Raw genomic sequence first — 19,828 nt, forward strand, 5'->3', positions numbered from 1 at the left:
ATTTCTATTTTGTATGTTAGTTTATTTTTGTTCATTAGATTCCACATATTACTGAAATCACATGGCACTTATCCTCTTACTGGCTTATTTCACTGAGTATAATGCTATCCGGGTCCATCCATTTGGTAAGGAAGGGTAAGATTTCCTTCTCTCCCTTTTTTTTTTTTTTTTTTTTTTTACAACCAAGTAGTAGTCCATTGTGTACATGTACCATAGCTTTTTTATGGTACACTTGTCTACTGATGGCCACGTAGGCTGCTTCAAAATCTTGGCTATTATAAATAACACTGCAATGAACATAAGGGTGCATATATTCCTTTAAGTCACTGTTTCGGGTTTCTTTGGATATATTCCCAGAACTGGAATTGCTGGGTCATAAGGCAGTTCCATTTTTAACTTTTCAAGGTAACTCTGTATTGCTTTGCACAGTGGATGCACCTAAATGCATTCCCACTGACAGTACACAAGAACTCTCTTTTCTCCACATCCTGACCAATGCTTGTTGCTTGTTGATTTACTGATGATAGCCATTCAGACAGGTGTGAGATGGTATCTCATTGTGGTTTTCATTTGCATTTCTCTGATGATTAGTGGCATTGACCATCTTTTCATAAGTCTATTGGCCATCTGTATGTCCTCTTTGAGAAGCGTCTATATATGTCCTTTGCCCATTTTTAAATTGGATTGTTTATTTTTTTGGTGTTCTTCATAAATTTTGGATATTAACTCCTTATCAGATATATCATTGGTGAATATGTTCTCCCATTCAGTGGGTTGTATTTTCATTTTGCTGGTAGTTTCCTGGGCTGTGCAAAAACTTTTTAGTTTGATGTCGTCCAGTTTGTTTACTTCTTCTTTTGTTTTCCTTGCTCAAGGAGATATATCAGAAAAACTGCTATATGAAATGTTTGAGAGTTTACTGCCTATGTTTTCTTCTAGGATTTTTAACATGTAAGTTTTTAACCCATTTTGAGTTCATTCTTGTGTAAGATGTAAAAAGATGGCCTAGTTTCATTTTTTTTGCACATATCTGTCCAATTTTCCCAATACCATTTATTGAATAGACTATCTTCACCCCGTTGTATGTTTTTGCTGACTTTATTAAATATTAATTGACCATAAGGTGGGGGTTTATTTCTGGGCTCTCCATTCAGTTTCATTGATCTGTATGTCTGTTTTTTATGCCAGTACCATGCTGTTTTGACTACTATGGCCTTGTAGTATAGTTTGATATCAGGTAGCATCATTCTTCCAACTTTGTTCTTGTCTCTCAAGACTGCTGTGTCTACTCTCGGGCTTTTGTGGTTTCATATATATTTTTGGGATATTTGTTCTAGTTCTGTGAAATACACTACTGGTATTTTGATAGGAAATACATTGAATCTATAGATTGCTTTGGGTAATATGGACATTTTAATGATGTTAATCCTTCCCATCCATGAAAACAGTATATGTTTCCACTTATTTGTATCTTCAGTGCCTTATAATTTTCCAAGTACAGGTCTTTTACATCCTTTGTTAAATTTATTTTTAGGTATTTTATTTATTTATTCATTTATTTTGTGCAATTGTAAATGGAATTGCTTTCTTAGTTTCTCTTTCTGATAGTTCATTATTGGTGTATAACAATGCAACTGATTTCTCGCTATTTATTTTGTAGCCTGATACTTTAGTTAACTCATCAGTTCTAGTAGTTTTTTTTTTGTAATCCTTAGGGTTCTCTATATACAGTATCATGTCATCTGCAAATAATGACAGTTTTACTTCTTTTCCAATCTGTATTCCTTTTATTTCTTCTTGTTCGATTGCTGTGACTACGGACGGCTTCCTGTACTAACAATGTCCTCTTAAAGTAAGAGAAATGCATCGGCAATGAGGGAGATGAAAATAAGAGAGAAAAGGAGGTGCTGATTAAAAGTGATATAAGTAAAAGGGGGGAAACATGAAATAAGGTGAAAGGGGAGAAATAAAGAGAATCTTAAAAGATCAGCATTGGTCAAAACTAAAAAGGAAGAGATGCAAATGTAACCCAGAGACAAGTATAAAGATCAGGAGAACGTAAATTTTAATACAAGTTTTTTAGCTGAGGATGTGCATGTGTGAGTGTGTATGTTGGTGTATATGTCCATGTAGTAATATAGTAATGGGGTTTGCATATAAGAGAAAATCTTAAGTTTTGTCATGCTGAAAACTTAACGGTTATCTCTAGGTAACTGTTGGTAACTAATGGTGCTATTATTTTTTTTAGTAGCACTTGGAGCAATTGTTGGTAAGGTCTTACCTGTCTCCACTTTATATTCTTCTTTTCTTCTCTCTGTTTTAGAGATAATATTCTCTAGTTGCAAGAGAATGGGCATAATTCACCTGAGACGCAGTCTGGTTTCTGAGCCTCACCAGCCTCAGGTGAATCATTTAACTCTCCATTTCCTTGTTTTAAACATGAGGATAGGAGATCAAGATTGTTCTGAGGATATATAGAAAGTCTCTGGCACACTGTAAACACTTGATAATGACAGCAATTATTATTTCCCTTTCCCAAATTCTGTCTTCTACTATTTTTTTTTCCTTTCTTTTTCATTTTCCTTTCTCTTTTGCATATACCATAGGCTCGCCAATGGTATAGACATTGGCTGAACTATCTTGGTGTTGTTTTTTTATGTAAAGAATAATATCAATAAAGCAAGTTAGAGTTAGAAAGAGTAAATCACTATGGAGTGAAAAGAAGGAATGGGAGTGTGTAAGAAGGGTGGAAGGCAAAACAAATTAAAAGAGGCGTGTCCTCTCTCGTCGGGGAGAAGGTTGTATACGAAGGAGTAATGAGAAGCGAGCTAAGTAAAGCAGACAGCAAGGCTGCAGTCCACGGAGGTTTAGAGGCTCTAGAGGTATAAATTCCTGCACTCCTCAGAAAGCTGACACTTTCTAGAATTCCTTATCTCAGTGTGGTATTCCTACCCTCAGAAATGATAAGATTCTTGAAAGAATTGTTAGACATGTGGATTTTGCTCATGTGGAATCATAGAGTTCAAGTGGTTTAAACTGTTTAGAAAACATTGGACTAAATTTCTTTTCTCTTTTTTTTTTTTACATGCTTATTGACTTTAGAGAGAGGGGAAAGGAGGGAGAGAAACATGAATGTGAGAGAGAAACATCGACCATCTGCCTCTCACAGCTCCTGCCAGCCAGCACGAACCCCGAACTCAGGCATGTGCCCTGACCAGGAATTGAACCCACGACCTTTTGGCTGTGGGACAGTGCTCCAATCACCTAAGCCACACCAGTCAGGGCTGGACTGGATTTCTTTATTGTTAGTGACTGATGAATGTAAAAAAATCTATGAGTTGGCAGACCCAGTACAACCTGTGCCTGCCAATGAGTTCAGATTTGATGCAGTGGACAGTTGGAAATTGTTACAATTTTCTGAGCAAGTAAATACCTTGGTGAAAACAGTTTTAAGAAAATTAATCCTAAAGTAATGTCAGGGACAGTTTGAGAGGATAAATGGAAGGCTGGAAGATCATCTAGGAGGCAGTTTGGGGAATCCAGGTACAAGGAGGAAATGCAGAGGGACAAATTGGAGAGATACCTGTAAGGGGCCAACCATCTGAAATTGATCATTCATCTAAGTAGAAGAGAAGAAAGAAGGATCAAAGTAGTTGCATGTGTGAGTGGGCCTCATCTCTCCAGCTGCATTATAAACTCATTGGATGGTGTCTTATTCATCTTTCGTTTTTTCTTTTAAAAGATTTTATTTATATATTTATTTATTTTTAGAGAGGAAGGGAAGGAGAAAATGAGGGAGAGAAACATCGATGTGTGAGAGAAATACCAATCCATCGTTGTTTCTCGCATGTCCCCAACGGGGACAGACCCACAACTCAGGCATGTGCCCTGACCGGAAATCTAACCAGCAACCTTTCGCTTTGTGACTGAACCACACCAGTCAGGGTGAAACCTATATAATCTAATTAACCAGTGTCACCCCAATAAATTTAATAAAAAATAAAATAAATAAAAATCTTTTCATCCAAAATATGCTAAATTCTAGTTTCTTATAAGTGGAAAAATGGAAGAGGCGAGATTCTCTTTCATAGGTGTAGATGGTGTTTGTACTGTCACTCTGTAAAGCGTGCTGATCTCATCCTGTGCCTTCTCTCACCTGGTCCTCGAGGTGGTCCCTGCAGTGGCTGGGAGAGTGGCCCAGATAACCTCTGAAGCCGTTCATCTCTGTAAGTCTCTAATCTGAGTTTCTCTCTCTTGTTATACTCTCTGCACCTATTTTTTGTGCATTCTTCTTTTTTCAATCCTCACCCAAGGATACATTTATTGATTTCAGAAAGAGAGGAAGGGTAAGGGGGAAAGAGAGGGAGAGAGAGAGAGAGAAACATGGATATGAGAGAGAAACATCGATCAGTTGCCTGGTTGCCTCCACTAAGTGCCATCTGGGACTGCAACCCTTTGGTGTACGGGATGACGCTCCAGCCAACTGAGCCACCCGGCCAGGGTTGTGTATTCTTTAAGTAGTTCATAGTTCCCTGATGATGTCATTTGCAGTCTACTCTGTTTTTTTATATACCTTTTTTAAAACACTGAGTGATTGGGATCTTACCATATGATGTTCCTAGCAGTCCTGACAATTAAAATACTCTCTGTGGTAGATGCTTACCATTCTTTTTCACCTCCCAGGCTCTAAACCCGCTTCCTAGGGTTTAGAGATCTCCACCTTATGAGTGTTGGGGGGCTAGAACAACCTCCTAGTGTAGCATTTAAAATTTCCAGATACTGGCTCTTGCAGCCTTCTTTGCACCCGCAGCATGGGCGTGTCTGCTGGACTCGGGCAATCCATGTGTTCATCAGAACTTCGGTCCAGGAAGGAATGCGGTGAGGATAGGGTGATGGAGGGTAGGTAAGACTATAGCAGAGGGTCATAGGGTCAAATTCCTAAGGCAGCAGCGGAATAGCGCCAGATCACACCAACGTCCTCACTGGACATGACATTTCCATTGGTGCTCCTCATGCTACCTTTTTATCCATTGGCTGAATGTGTGAGTTTGCCTCAACTCTCCAGCTGGACTATAAGCTCCTTATTGGGAGGTGTCTTCTTTTGTTTGTTTGTTTATGGGTGGTATCTTATTCATATTTTTCTTCTTCACAGCACCCTGCACAGTGCTTATTGATTGGCGTCAATTATGATCATTGTCAAACCTATATATTTAAATCTTCTCATGCAAAATATGCTAAATGCTAATTTCATATTTAATAGTACATATTTAATATTTATTATTCCTGCTAGTTGATAAGCTATTTCTTTTGCTATTTCTACTGTGCCTACACAGCAGGCACCTGACCCTCGTTGAATAAATGTATATTGGATGGCCCATTTGAAAATTCCACTGTCTTCTCAAACTTGACTTGCCGAAAAGAGTTACTTCCTCCTGCCTTTCCCTGAAACTATCCCACCTCTAGGTTTCACCTTGTGATCAATGCCACTGCTCTTTCCTCCTCTCGCAGACTGTAAGTCTGGGACACTATGAGTAATGTGAAAGCATGGCTATTCAAGGGACGTAGATCAGACTTGCGTGACTAGAGTAAGGAAGGGTATATGGAAGAGGGGGAGAGACAACGGGCTAGGCTGTCAGAGGAGGGAGGCAGCCGTCTGAAACCCAACCTGGCGGCGTGGCATTTCATCCTCAGGTGTGCTCCTTGAAACTGTCTTGCTATTATTTTTACTTTGGGATTTTGTTCACACTGTTTTCTGGAATGCCCTGCTATTCCTTCCCCAAAGGACCTACATTCATCTTATTCATCCTTAAAGTTTCAGTCAAGCAGCCACTACTGATGAGCCTTTACGCTCCAATCTAGACGATAGTGATCATTTCTACAATGTTCCTTTCAATCATTTTTGCAGCGACTCACATAGTGTTTCAGCTTTTTGGTATCTATTCTCCTTAGGTACTTGATAGTCAAAAACATCACTTACACTTTTTAAAAAGTGCTTCACAGCACTGGGTGTAAAGTTAAGCTTTTAAATAAATACTTACTAAATTGAATGGAGTTCAAACTTGACATGATTTTCGTGGAAGCTACAGCTGCTTTGTTTCTGGAAAGGTTTACAAGGAAGACTGGAGTCAAAGCGACATCTGGTGGCTAAGGATCAAAGGCTACCTTCAGGACACTGGTGGTTCAGGCTAGTGAGGCAAAGGTGTAAATGCAGGATGCGCTGGTGACTGGCACAGGAGGCCAGCGCCTTTGCTCCTAGCTTCAGCTGAACTCTGCTTTGTGCTCATGGTGACCTGTGTTCGCAGATGCCACCGAGAAGGCATACAGATTGGGTGTATTGGTGAAGGGCACAGACATGCCCCACAGCCTGGGGCTAAGTAACAATAACAGCAGCAAGTTATTCAGCCTCCCTCTGTCTTAGTTTCCTTATCTCTACATAATGTTTGCTAGTATTAGTGCAATAAAACTCACTTGAGGAACCATCTTTTAAAAATGATTTGTAAACAGATGGTGTCTCCTTGACAAGGTTCACTCTGATAAAATACTTTTTTTGCCACCGAGGGATTTATAAAGTTCATACTCATTGTGCATACTTGGGGAGGCAGATAAGTAATTCCACTGTGTGAAGTTTATAAGAAATCTGTAGTAATGATGCTGAAAGCAGAGCTTGTTGGTTTTTTATCTTTAAAGAAATAGAGAGAGGAAAAGAGACTTGGAACGATGAAGGAGGGGTCCCGGTTAAAGCCTGTGAGGCTACATCATCATCTTTGTCCTCAGAATATCTGATAAAACAGAGGGCACTGTTAAATGGGATGCTTTCTGGAGCAAATGCTCTCTGCCATCATGAGGTCTTCTGAGACCCCTCAGCATGTATAGACAGTTTTTGAACTGTATCCTGTAGAATTAAGGCTCACTTGTTCTGCTTTTTGAAGCATCTTGTGGAAAAAGAGAGGCTCTTTTCGTTTCTAAGCAAATTTGTTACAGATGGGTAACTCCTCAGCCACTAGCCCAGTGCCTGGAATTGGTCATATTTTCAGGGTGTAAGAAGGAGGAAAGATATATCTGGGTCCTGTTGTCCCCAAGTTCTTGGACTATTGTCTTCATGACCCCAGCTACCCCTATGAACCCAAAGGGGGATCTGTACAAGAGGAAAGAATGATTTCTGCAGGGAGAGGGCTGCTTTAGTACCGGCTGAAGTTCTCACCACAGATCTCGGTGTAGAAGTGTCTTGTGAATTCAGTCAAGCCACATCTAGTTTTTGCGTCTATGGTCTAAGACAGAAGTAGGCCAAAGGTCCTCTTTGGCCCTTTTTCTCTACTTCTACAACCATATCTTTGTCCTACAAAGCTTGCCAGTGGTACAGGAAAAGAAAGATGAAAAACGCACTGAGGTGAAAAGAGCATTTCTCTCTAAATCTGAGAGTAATGTTAGTGAGCCACCCATTCTGGGCCTTCTTTCCTCTGGATCTTGCCCTGCATCCCACTGGCTTTCTAAGGACAGAGGGAAACCTTCTTTCCAGGCTTGAATGAGCTTTGGGTTCTTTCTGACTATATCAGCTTTTGGCAAAGAGAGAGCTTGAAGAAGGCAAACCTGAAGAGAGGAATTCGTTAGGAGGAGGTATCCGACAAGCACATCTCCTTTGAATACCTTAATGTAGCATTTTCAACCTTTTTCATCTCATGGCATATATAAACTAATAACTAAAATTCTGCAGCACATCAAAAAATGTAATTTATTTTTGCTGATCTGACAAAAAATAGATATAATTTTGATTCATTCACACCAGACAGCTATTATTGTGTTGGCTGTTGTCATTTTTTTAATGCGACAATCTAAGGGAAAAGAGATCAGTGCCCCTGACTAAATAGGTAATTCACATTTAAAAAATTCTGTGGCACCCTGGCTGGTGTGGCTCGGTGGATTGAGTGCAGGCCTGTGAACCAAGGGGTCACCAGTTCGATTCCCAGTCCGGGCGCATGCCTGGGTTGTGGGCCAGGTCCCCAGTAGTGAAGCGTGGGAGGCAACCACACAGTGATGTTTCTGTCCCTCTCTTTCTCCCTCCCTTCTCCTTTTTCTGAAGATAGATAAATACAATCATAAATAAATAAACAAAAATTCTGCAGCACATGGGTTGAAAACTGTTGTCTTAGTGTATCATGCGGAGACTCCCAAGAATGCCTCTGGTGAAGTTTGAGAGGAAACCAGGAATGCAAAGGGCAGAGAATTGGCCTCTAGTACATGTTGAATGATTGGGGAGTAAGTAAATGAATCAATGTTTTAGGATTTACATCATGATCAAAATTTGCTCCAAGGAAGTCTAACATAATTTTAGAGAGAATGAAAATAGGAAGGTTCCTTTTAGTTCAAGGTCTAAAGTTTACTTTTATTTACAGCAGTGAGCTTTTTTAGGAAGGTTGTGAGAGCTTATTTAAGCTTGAGTGAAGTTAAGATTCTAACCGAGCAAAGATCACCTTTTATTGTTTTGTACCATTTGAAAATGTTTATATTACCAAAATCACAGAATTGCAGGATTGGGAGGTCCTTAAAAGGTACTTAGTTCCATCTCTAGGAAGCTATTCTATGGATATACAAGCACATGTACAAGGGCTAAACATGCAAGAATATCCATCTCAGCATTGTTGGTAACAACAATGACAATTTTAAAAAGCCATGAAATCCAAAATATCCATCTTCAGTAGTTAAGGAATTATAGTACATCTATATATGCAGCTGGTGAAAAGAATTAGGAACAGTATATAGGATGTATCATTAAGTAAATAAAGCAAGCTGCAGAAATATATATGATATATGTATCTATATGTATATAATATATATAATGATCTTATGTAAAAATAACATATTTTAAATATTCTTATAAATGCTTAGCAAAGTTCTGAGGAAATACCCAAGAACCTGGGGCCTACTAAGTTCTCACTTTTACCCTGTTTGAATGTCTTTCAATATGCATGCGTTCTTTATCACTTAAAAAAAGTCGCCTTATCTTATACCCTGACTGCTGAGGCATCCCACCAAGCGGTCACCCTGGCTTTCCTAGAACACTTCCAGTGACTCATAATCTCTTAACCGTACATGTTTTGACCAATACCCCTCCCCCCCGCCCCGCAGACGATCATTATTTTCTATTTAGATATGATCTAGGATTCCAGGGGCTGAGTCCGTCAGTCTTGTCTTGCGGGTCCTGGAGATGGGTGGCACACGATTGTGACAGATAATTCTTGGTAATTTTTCAGTTTGGAAAATAGTTTTGAATATATAAACAAACTAATTGGAGAACATATGTCTTCTGGGGAAAGGCTTCAAGATACTAGAGGAAGAAAATAAAAGGCTTTTCAGAATGCCATTTTAAGGAGGATATGAAGAGTGTGGATAACAAAAGAGCCTTGTTTTCAAGGAACCTGATACGTAGATGGGGGTGGGGGTACATGCCCACTGAGCATAAATGAATGAAAGCCCTGTTAAACACAAGGAAAAGGAAAAACCAGCAAATGCCAACTGGAGTGCAGTGATGTTGACTGGATCCGTGGGAATGCTGGTTGGAGATAATGGACTTAGTCTGGGTTTTGAGAAACGGAGAGAGGGGTAGGTGCAGGGGAGGGGGCCGTTTGGTGGTAGAAGGAAATGGCACGAATGGAGATGGGAACCCACAGGGACAGGGGGTGTGAGCAGGCCTGTCTGATGGTGGAAAGTGTTTGGAGAACCCCCTTTCTTTTTCCAGGATGATGCCCGGAGGAAGACTCATGCCCATACAGCATGCACCTGGGGCCTTCTTGCTGAGCCCCAGCAGCCAGTCCTGGGGACTTACCTGTGGCAAGTCAACGTGCCTGGGCCCATGTGTTTGTTCCCTGAAGATCCCTTCCACCCAAGAGGGCTAGGAAGTGACAGAATTTTGATTTGGTACTGTGTAGAATGTGGAAAGTAAAGGCAGGGACAGTTTTAGGATATTCTTTTTATTTATTTATTGTTTAAAATTTTTTTTTACTTTCTATACATCAGAAGTGAGAAAAGCATATAATTCAACACAAGTTCAAGAACATTGGACTCCACATTTGGGTATCCTTGTGAGTACAGTGTGTGGATATCACTGTCCAGTGCATAAAGAAAAAAGGGAAAAAAACAAAGAAACAAGATGTTTCACTGAAGAGTGGGATGATTAGGATTCTATTAGATTGCATTCATTCAACATCTAGGTGCAATTCTTCAATAAACTGGTCTTCATGCCATACCCCTTAGCTTAGTTGCTTTTCAGAAAGATTATCTAACTAGGGTAGTTGAGCCTGAATTCACTTGCTCTCTCTCTCTCTCATTCCCTCTCAATTTCTCTCTCCCTCTATCTCACATATCCACTGCTCACACACAGCAGCCGGAAATGACACATTGAAGTGAGTCACCAGTGCAGCTGTGAGTCACCCTATAATTGGGGAAAGTTCTGTCCTGCTAGGTCGTGCATCCGTTTGCTCTCCTGCTCCTAAATACATTGGAAAATTTTGAAACCACTCTGTCCTCATGCTAATCTCTCTCACACACCACATCCTTTTGGTCCCTAAAAGGGGTGAAGTCGGAAAACCTTGGCAGGGGTCGTAATCCATCCTGTGGAAAGACAAGGAAAGAAGAGCGATGGGCTTCAGGCAGCCACAAGGTGGCAGTGTGAGCCCCTCGTGCTTGCCACCCAGAGGGGTATGGCAGTTACATGGCCAGACTCCTGAGGTGCAATGACACTGACCACAAAGGAACACTCTAAGCAAGTTTAAATAATATGCTTTTCTCCATAGTCCTCTTTCTCTCTAACAGGCACCCAAGAATGTGATAAATATTCAAGCACACTCCTGGCGTCCCACCCTCCCCACTAGGAGGTTGGAGCCAAGAGCCAGGCATACCTTCTTCCTCTATTCCTGCAAAATAAAGTTTGTGGGAAGCAGAAACCTGCTTCTATAAGTAAACAAGTCCCCTACACTCTGAAATAATATATGCTCACTGTTTCTGGGGAGGGAGACGACCAGCCCAGGTTGGATGGGCACTGGGTGGGCTGTTGCTCTGCTATTCCACTGCACCTCTGAGCTGCGAAGGACGGACCTTGCACTGAAAGAGCGTTTCTTCCATTGGTCTTCTCTGGCCTCCCGCCAGCCTCCTCAGCAGTGGCAGACAGTGCAGGAGTGATGGCAACGTGACCGGGACACAAATAGTTGCTACCGAGCACATGAAAGCTCCTGTGAGCCTTGTGGTGCCATCCTGCCAGGGCCTCAGTGGGATCCAGATCTGAGGACCCAAACAGGCAGAGCGATGGGCAGAAGCAGCTGCACAAGCGGCTCTGAGAGTTTTACAGTCTGGTTTGGAGACCTTCAGGGAGCCAGGCTTCAGAGGTCCGTCCCAGGGTCTCCACTGAGGAGTTTTACTGAGAGGTCCCCTCCCCCTCCCCTTGGGAGAGGCTGAGGTCTAGAAGGCAGATCTACCATTAAATTTTTTTAAAAAAGGCAAATGTCTTCTCTTTCTTCAGAAACATTAAATAAAATAAATGTTTCTTTTTTGAAACATTTCAAAAGTTCTTTTCTTCAGAGTTTCTTCTTCTCTGATACATCTCCAGTCTGTCCCAGATGAGGGCTTCATGGTCAGGGTTCCATGACTTGGCCCATGAAGAGGACCGTTCCTAAGAATGGAAGAATCATGTGAGGTGAGAATTGGAAGGGATGGCACAGCTCACCAAGCTTGACGTTTATGGCTGAACTAAGATGTGAGATGAGTGAGATGTCCAGAGTCACAGCTACTTTAGTGACCGAGCTAGGACTGGGGTCCCGGCACAGCCCTGTGTCTGTGATAGAGCACTGCCTCAGAGGAGAGGAAGAGGAACAGAGCTACGGACTCCTTGCCTAGAGTCCCGGGGTAAGAGTGGCGTCCACACCTGCCTGCACTGGTGCGCGAAGCGGTGGGGCACCGTGGGCCTCGGGCTCACCTGTGGGGTTGTGCCGCACCACAAAGAGGAAGGGCCTGTCCATGATGATCTCCTCGGGGGCCATTCGGGCTGAGACAGTAATGACTGGAAGAGAAGGGACAATGTCTTAGAGCAGAGGAATGTCGGCACTGGTTCCTGGATTGATCACAAGTGATCCATTGGCATCAGCCTTCCGTCTGGTGGCAGCACTGGGGGATGATTTTTAGGAGGCTCCATTGTTCTGTTGGACATGAACCCTAAAAGTTTAGGGTAGTCCTCTGAAGGCCTGGTTTTCTCCAGGAGTTTGGAAGAGATCAATCAGTTGTTCTGTTACAGACATTTTAAACCCTTTTAGGCCATATTGATAAGCAAGTTCCTTTGGTTGACTAGCCACTGTGAGGACAACATAGGGGCTTTCCTTTGGGAAGCTTTTCATATTCAGGGGACCTCAGGAGCCACTGGGTAAAGGAACAGAGTCCCAGGGAAAGCAGACCCATTTTCTAGGCTGGGAAACACTAGAGAGGAAAAGGCAATACGCCCTGCATAGGAAGTGCTGCTTTTGAGGAGAGACCTGGCAGAGTAGGGCAGAAGGGGTTCATCCTAGGTTTCGTTGCCATAGTGGTCCCTCCTGTAAGCCTTGGGCTGAGACTCGCCAGGCGACACCTGAGCCTGACTCACCTGTAGAGGAGGACGCCACCGTGCCCCTCTCGTTCACTTTGATCTTTACTTTTTGCAGCGCCTGCGACACGTAGAGAGGCTCTCGATCTGAAACGGGTGGATGGAAGAGTAGATCAGCCACGGTTTTCAGGGAAAAGCTTCTTTGTCTTCTAAGGGGCTGCACAGTCCACCAGGATAAGAGAGTGAAAAGAAAATCTCTTACCTGAAAAACTCGAGAAGTCCGCCTGGCTTGGACTAAACATGTTAGTCATCCCCAAGTTCTCCAAGGGCCTCTTAAGATTGACTTCACTCTCCAGGGAGAACCTAGAGAAAGAGCAAGAAACAGCTTAAGCTCAGTCTACCTCCAGCCACCTCTCCCAGTCCCTACCAGGTATCACCCCAGCAGCCTGACAGGATTGGAACTGATATGAAAGTAAAAGAGGAAGATTTGTTATTTCAAATATTTTTTGCATGGTCTCTCTGCTTGCTGGAGGTTCTAGGATTAATGAACATTCTTCTGCAACTTCCCAACCCTTTTGAGCTTATAGCTAATTACTTTTCTCAAATAAGGTAGTAGTTATTCAGTCTGGCTGATGTGGGGTAGGAGACAAGGGCAAATTCTCCTGCAAGGCCATTTGAACAAAATCTAGTCTGTAGATTGTATTTCTGAGAGTTAACTCTGAAGAGGACTTGAGCAGCGAGGCTTTGGGGTGCTCTCTGCTCCCCAAAGGCACAGCTAATTACCTCAGTTTTTGAGAGAGAATGGGAGGGAGGGAGGGAGGGAGGATGGGAGGGAGGGAGAGAATGGGAGGGAGGAAGAGGGAGAGAAAAAGAGAGAATGAGAACTAACCAATTAAATTTTTTTCTTCCCCAGAGCCTGACATAGTATATGGAAATTTGGGGTAAGCATGGCAGGAGGCTTCCCTCCAATTCTGGAATTACTCAGTCTCAGCCTTCTCCACCCTCTTTGCTTATGCAGAAAGATTTTACACATTTGCTTTGTTGGAAGCCAGCTAGATGCCGAAGTTCCAGCCACTCCATCTGCAGAAGTCATTCCTTTTGTCCCCATTGTTTGGATGTTGGCTTGAGAGATGGAGGTGGGAGTGAAGGACATTCATACAAAGGTGAAGGCATATTTAGCCTCCCATCTCTATTATTTCCCTGGCTCTTCCTTTGGCTGGCTTTTTCTGGATATTTGGAGAGAGGTACATGTGGGGGCATAGTCTAGAAAACTCCTTGCCCTCCAGCAGAAATGGGATGAGGAGAGAAATCATAATCAAACCCAGGCCAGAGTGTTTCCCATCAGCCTCCCACACATAACCCTGCCCTGCAAACATCACATTTGGGAAAATCAACATGGGAGTGGTGCTTTTAGGCAAGAGTGGAGGCGGGGAATAGAAGGGATTAGGACATTGGCAAGGGGGGTGTGGCTTACTTGGGCAGAACCAGGAGGCGGGGCAGACAGGTCATATTCCCTTTCCACTGGCTGATGAGCTGGGCATCCAGAACGTTGGTGAGGGCAGAGAGAGGCACCTCTTTTTCATAGGGAGCAGCAATGAACATGCTGAGAGTGTCCCCATGGTAGGGCAGTTCCAAGATGTCGTAGTAGTGGCCATCAGGGGTGGAAAACTCAGCTGTGAAGATACATTAAAATGGCTCCAGCTCTTGTTGATTTTAACCCAGCGCTGGGTTTTCAACTAGTTCTATCCCCTCCATTCTTTCTGGAAGCCAGCTCTCCATTCTGCCTTTTGGTGCTCCCGCAGCCACCACTCCCCTCTTCAATGTTTTCATTTCCATTTCCCACCAATTCAGTGTCTTCTGGTTTCTATTTCTTTCTGGCTTTCTTTATACTCACTTCCCCTCCCCCATACCCAGCCCCTAATTCATTCCAATCCTCATCTCCTGAATATCAACTTCTCCATAGCCTTCTCCCAGCAAGATTTGTGGGCCCTAGGTAATCACGTTAGAAACACAGGTGGATGAGAGACAGGGTTCAAGTGGTCAAATGTGGGCCTAAGGAATTGCTGGATTTCAGCTTCATCTTGTATAAGATAAAGCTACATTCTGCTGCTCCCATTATCCTCGGGTTTCTTATTTGGAAAGTCTTTGTTAAACCTGGGGTATATTCTAGGGTTTCTCCTCCCTTAGAGGGGGCACCCAGGGATGACTTCCAGTAGGTGTGGGACTTGGGGAAGGGAGTCTTGCACTTACTGTAGTTGAACTTGTTGGTCTGAACCATCATGGGCACCGAGACAGTGCTGCCATCAGACTTGTGGAAGAGGCGGTGGTGAGTGCCCTCTTCTTGGAAGGGTGTCTTCCAGTGGCCATTGAAGTACAAGGCATTCACCAGCATCAGGCGTGTCAGCTGGTCCACGGCCCCTTCACCAAGTAAGTCATTAATCATGCCTATGGGGAAACCAGGTGGTCAAGAGCTAGATATTTTTTTAATCCTCTTAGATGGACCCCCTTCAGCTCCCAGGCCTCAAATGGATGTGTATATATCGAAGCGATCCAGTCAGAAGATAGCCTGAGAGTTTAGGTAAACCAGTCTAGCTGTTTTCAACGTGTTCCAATATTCCTAGCTCACCACACTCTCTTCCGCCTGGGATCTTGTCCAGGATCAGATCTGGAAACTTAAGTCTTCCCTTCCTTTGCTCCCTAAGCTATAGTCTTGAAGGGTTTGGTGTGCTGTTCATTGTGGTTATTACCATTCTAATGAAAACTTACAGCACTTTTTAGGGATGCCTTTAGAGTTGGTTCATGAGAAGGCCTAATTTTGAAAACTATGACTGATTCTTAAAGCAGTTGACCTTTTGCCTACAAAGAAGAGAATACTGAAAGGGAGAGGTTGGGATGGTTGGGATATTTGGGATTTGTTTCCAAATCCCCCTTCTCGGTAGGCTCTTGGGACCAACCTCCTTTCCCTGCTTGCTTACCTTTCGTGTGTCTCTTCACCCAGTCATTGATGATGAACCTGGCTCTCTTCATCTCTGAAAAGTCCACCTGCTTGACTGTGGTCCGGAACAGCCTGAAGAAGTGAGGCATGAAGCCTTGAACCAGCTTTAGATCCCGCTGGACAAAGATGGCATCGGCGACGCTGATCTCATCCTTGTTCCATGGCCCCATGAGTTCCTTGTACAGTTGATGGAGGGCAGGGGCCACGCCCTTCTCTGTTACGGTGGGAGGAAAGGACACATCAGGCTCATGTTCAATCAGGAGTCCTGGCTGGGCAAACTTGCCCCATGAGACACCTCACCCTGCCCTCATGGAGGGGCTCTTCTCTTCTCCTAGGTGTCTCTGGAGGGGGAATTCATTCTAAACCTTAATCTCTTTTGCATTCCCTCTTTTTCACAAAAATCTAAGGCCCTAATCCTTTTGGGGGGTTAGAATATTTTTCTGTTTTTAAGTTACAAATCCTAGTTTTTTTCTCATAATAATAATAGCTATACAAAGCACTTCATATATACAATTCTATTTAATCCTTACACAGCTCTCTGTGCTAGGTACTCTTCTTTTAAAATGTTTTTTATTTATTCATTTATTTCTAGAGAGAGAGGAAAGGAGGGAGAAAGAGAAGAAGAGAAACATCAGTCACCTGCCCCTCGCACACCTTCAACGAGGAGGCTGGGCCTGCACCCCAGGCATGTGCCCTGATCAGGAGTTGAACCAGCGACCTTTCAGTTTGCAGGACAATGCCTGGCCCACTGAGCCACAGCAGTCAGGTCTGTGCTAGGTACTCTTATTATCCCCATTTTGTAAATAAGGACACTGAACCTCAGAGGGGTTAAAGCTATGCAGCTAATAAGTGGTGATGCAAGGCTATTTTACACCAAATTCACTGGCCTGTACATTCTGCGACTTGTCAAGGGCTAAGTGACACTGGGTATGATGGTCCCTATGACATGGTAGTACAGGTGTTGGCTCCACTAAGCCGGAGTCAGCCTTTCCTCTGCTTCTGGTTGGTCACACCCCAGTTCTGTGAAGGATGCATGAGTGCCTGCCTCCTACTTTGCCCCATCTCTCACCTTCAACCTCGAATTGCATTGCCGCATGGATCTGCTGCCTGGTTTCTCCTCTTGTTGTCACCTGCAGCATGGCCAGGACTGAGGCCACCCCATAGGGTGAGAAAACCACATTGCGGTCCTTGGAGGCCTGTGCCACCTGCTGAAACACCTTCACTCCAAAGTCTGTGGCGAGTTGGGCCACCTGGGACTGGCGATGGTATGAGGCAGATCCTTCGCCAAAGATGAGGGCCAGGCCCAGAGCTAGGCTGGCAAAGACTGGAGCCATTTGCATCCTAGGGCAAGTGGGGAACGAATCTGATGAGGGAATAATTCTAGAAGAATGGCGAATGGGGAGGGGAGACAACATCCCAGCCATGGGCCAGGCTTCCCATGTTTGCTGCTGACAGATGCTAAATAAACACAAGGGTAAAATTCATTAAGAAACCATGACAGGTTCAGATTCTGCAAACTCTGCTAGGGCGGGGGCAACTTAGGGCTGCAGGCCTTGGCGTGGGGGATGGACAGAGGCAAAGTGGGGGTCTTGGACTGGGAGATTCTGTGGAGGGACATTCTCTATCTTAACCCAAGGGAAGAGATAGAGAGGGTTTGTTTTTCTCTTACCTGAAGTTCTCAAGGTGCCTTGTGCCTAGCGGTTTGCCCTGCTGCTGCTGCTGCTGCTGCTGATTGTGGTGATTCTGCTGCTGGAAAGGATGTGTGTCTCTCTTGACAGTACCCTTCGCCCTGCAGCCAGATGCAGCTGTGCAGCTAAGGAGGCAGCTGCCTCCCTTTATACCAGAAGAGGGCAGGAAATAGATTAACTCATGCTTTAGCCCCACCCACTTTCTGGCTCTGGAAGTCTGACTTGCTGAGGCATGTGCGTGTGTGCATGTGTGTGAGAGGGCTCAGGAGCAATTGAGCAAACCCTGACAGCCTTGGCCCAAGGACCTCCCCTGACTTTGCTGCCTTCTGCCTGTGTCCCTCTCTCTTTGGACGTTATGTGTCAGCCTGACCTCCGGCAGTGCCAGACAGCCAGAAATGCCCAGTGTTTGAGATTACCTTCCCCAGTGCTCAGCTTGGGGAAGAACAGTTTACATTTCCTCCTTTTTCTTTGGGGAAATGTGTCACCACAGAGTTATCAAAGAAGCTAATGATCCTGTGAACTTTTGTCTGCCTCCATAGTCCACTCGCTGCACATGCCAGCGGAGGAAGAATTCCTTCCCTCCTCTTGGCCACATCCCAGCGGCCACAAGGCACGGAGCATGCCATGTGATTGTCTGGATTTTGACTGTCTAAGACATGGGCCTGGCAGAGGACTCCCTCCTGTCTTTCCCTTTTCCCTTTCAAGTGTGGGATGATGCATGGCTGACTCTCCCACGTGTCCAGACTCTGAGGTGCCCCTGAGCGCTCTCTTTTGTGTTAGCAGCCCAGTCTGGCAAGGGTTTGAGGTGTGCTGGGTGGGGTGATGGAGAGACCAGGGGTTACTGGGGTGAAGTCTTGCCAAGGAATTAGGTGTCCAACAAGTACGTTTTGTTTCTCTGAGCTGCCTGCTGGGACTGGGGAAAATGAAGCCTTATCCTTTTCCTTCAGATGCAGACACTTGGAGGGCTGGAGCAGTGCTAGCAGGGACAGAAGTGAGCGTGCCAGTTCCCGGCTGGTTTGTGGGGTGTGCTCCCAGGGCACTGAGGTAGAAGTGGAAGAGCGACCCAAGAATCTTTAGAGTGTCGAAATTGGCTAGAAGTGGGTATGTGGGACTGGGCTAGTGCATTTGGGGGTCTGGCAGGGTCAGGTACCCTTGGCTGTGAGGCCTGGATGTTGTGGACAGAGGGGCTGGATGCCAAGGAGTCCTGAAGGATAGAAATGGTGCATGTGACCTGGGGTCCACACACTGTCGTGATTTGTGTAGGTGGTTGGGTTCAAGTGGGAGTATCCATGGAGACAGTCTACATGGAGCAGATCCACAGCAAGTTTAAGTGGGTGGAAGCGTCGAGATATTTGTTTTGGATTTTTTCAGTAAACAGATACAGAGCAACCACAGCTGGACAGCTTTCCCACACTTACTCTGACTCCGTCTTTGTTTTCCCTGTTGCCTCTGGGAGTCAGGTGGGGATGCAGGACGACAGGGAAAAAAGGACAACCTCCTTTGGAAAGTTAGGATCACTGACCCCTTACATGACTGTTCCCATGTAGCTGCTTTTTGTTTATTCCTTTTCATTTTCTTAGTTGTGGTTTGGAGTCCCTGAGAGAGCGGTTAGCCATGAGGAGGAAGCAGTCACGCCTGACTTCTCTCAGGTGGGGAGGACAGAGGTCCAGCCCAGCACCCCCACCCATCTTCTATCCCCAGAAATGCCCCCAATGCCTTGCCTTCCACCCTTGGGGTTCCCAGGGAAACAGGGGCTTGGGAAGCCAGGTTGGGTGTGCCAAGTCCCAAGCTGGAAGAGTAGTGGGTTGAGACTCAGCTGGAAAGTGCTCCCTCCTTGCCCCTCACTGCCTGGCCTCTCCAGCTGCTTCAGCTGAGCCTCCTTCCTGTGCTACATTGGTTATTCCGGTAGCCCTTGTCCATTGCCTTGCCAGGCTTCAGCTGTAAAAGCCCCTGCTATTTTCTGTGGATGGCCTGGGCCCTGCCAGGGCTCTGAACAATTCTGTCCCCACCCCTGGACCTGATGGATGATCCCGATGCCATTCCAGGAAAGACACTCCATTCCCAGGCACAGGAGCTTGGGAGTAGCTCCGTGTCCTGTTGGAGAGAGAGGGGGCACTCTACATTGGGAACAGAAAGGGCTGACTTGCAAAGGGGCTTTTCCTAAACTGGAGGGACTTGTAAGCATCTGGTGTGTGTATATTAGAAAATGAGGCAAAGCCTGGGATAACTAAGCCCCACGCCAGAGTTTCTGATGAGCTGAAGCCACTAGATGATCTAAAACCAAACTTGACTGTGGTCCCTACTGCTTCTCTCTGTGAAATGGCATTGCTTCAACCCTGTCTGTCCTCTGGAGACCTTCCACACATTATGGTGCTGCCCAACCACCTAGACGCCCTGACCCCCAGGAGAACTGCCTGCAATGCCTTTCTCAGAATCTAGCCTGACTCAGGGGGCTGTCACTTTCCCTCCTTTCCCTGAACCCAAACATCCTCGGACCCAATCACCTCTTTCAAGCCTTTGTTCCTTTATTACGGGGTCAAATGGCAGACAGAGAAAAGTCCCTGCTGTCGAAATAGCTGAATCTCT

The 19,828-nt window shown here is 44.7% G+C and overlaps 1 protein-coding gene across 1 annotated transcript; it reads right to left on the reverse strand.

Annotated features, from left to right (window-relative positions):
- Positions 1–11,554: 11,554 nt before the first annotated feature.
- On the reverse strand, positions 11,555–17,259 carry SERPINE1 (serpin family E member 1). The gene is made up of 9 exons (XM_054589288.1): positions 17,224–17,259; positions 16,624–16,895; positions 15,535–15,768; positions 14,810–15,004; positions 14,034–14,232; positions 12,822–12,922; positions 12,620–12,706; positions 11,963–12,046; positions 11,555–11,659 (listed from the first exon to the last, which is right to left on the reverse strand). Exons 2-9 carry the CDS (start codon positions 16,892–16,894, stop codon positions 11,622–11,624), a joined length of 1,209 nt encoding a protein of 402 aa, XP_054445263.1. The 5' UTR covers position 16,895; positions 17,224–17,259; the 3' UTR covers positions 11,555–11,621.
- Positions 17,260–19,828: the final 2,569 nt, after the last annotated feature.

This window comes from Pteronotus mesoamericanus, unplaced genomic scaffold, assembly GCF_021234165.1.
Source record: "Pteronotus mesoamericanus isolate MK-2021 breed Mesoamerican mustached bat unplaced genomic scaffold, CSHL_Meso_final scaffold_167, whole genome shotgun sequence".
NCBI lineage: Eukaryota > Metazoa > Chordata > Mammalia > Chiroptera > Mormoopidae > Pteronotus > Pteronotus mesoamericanus.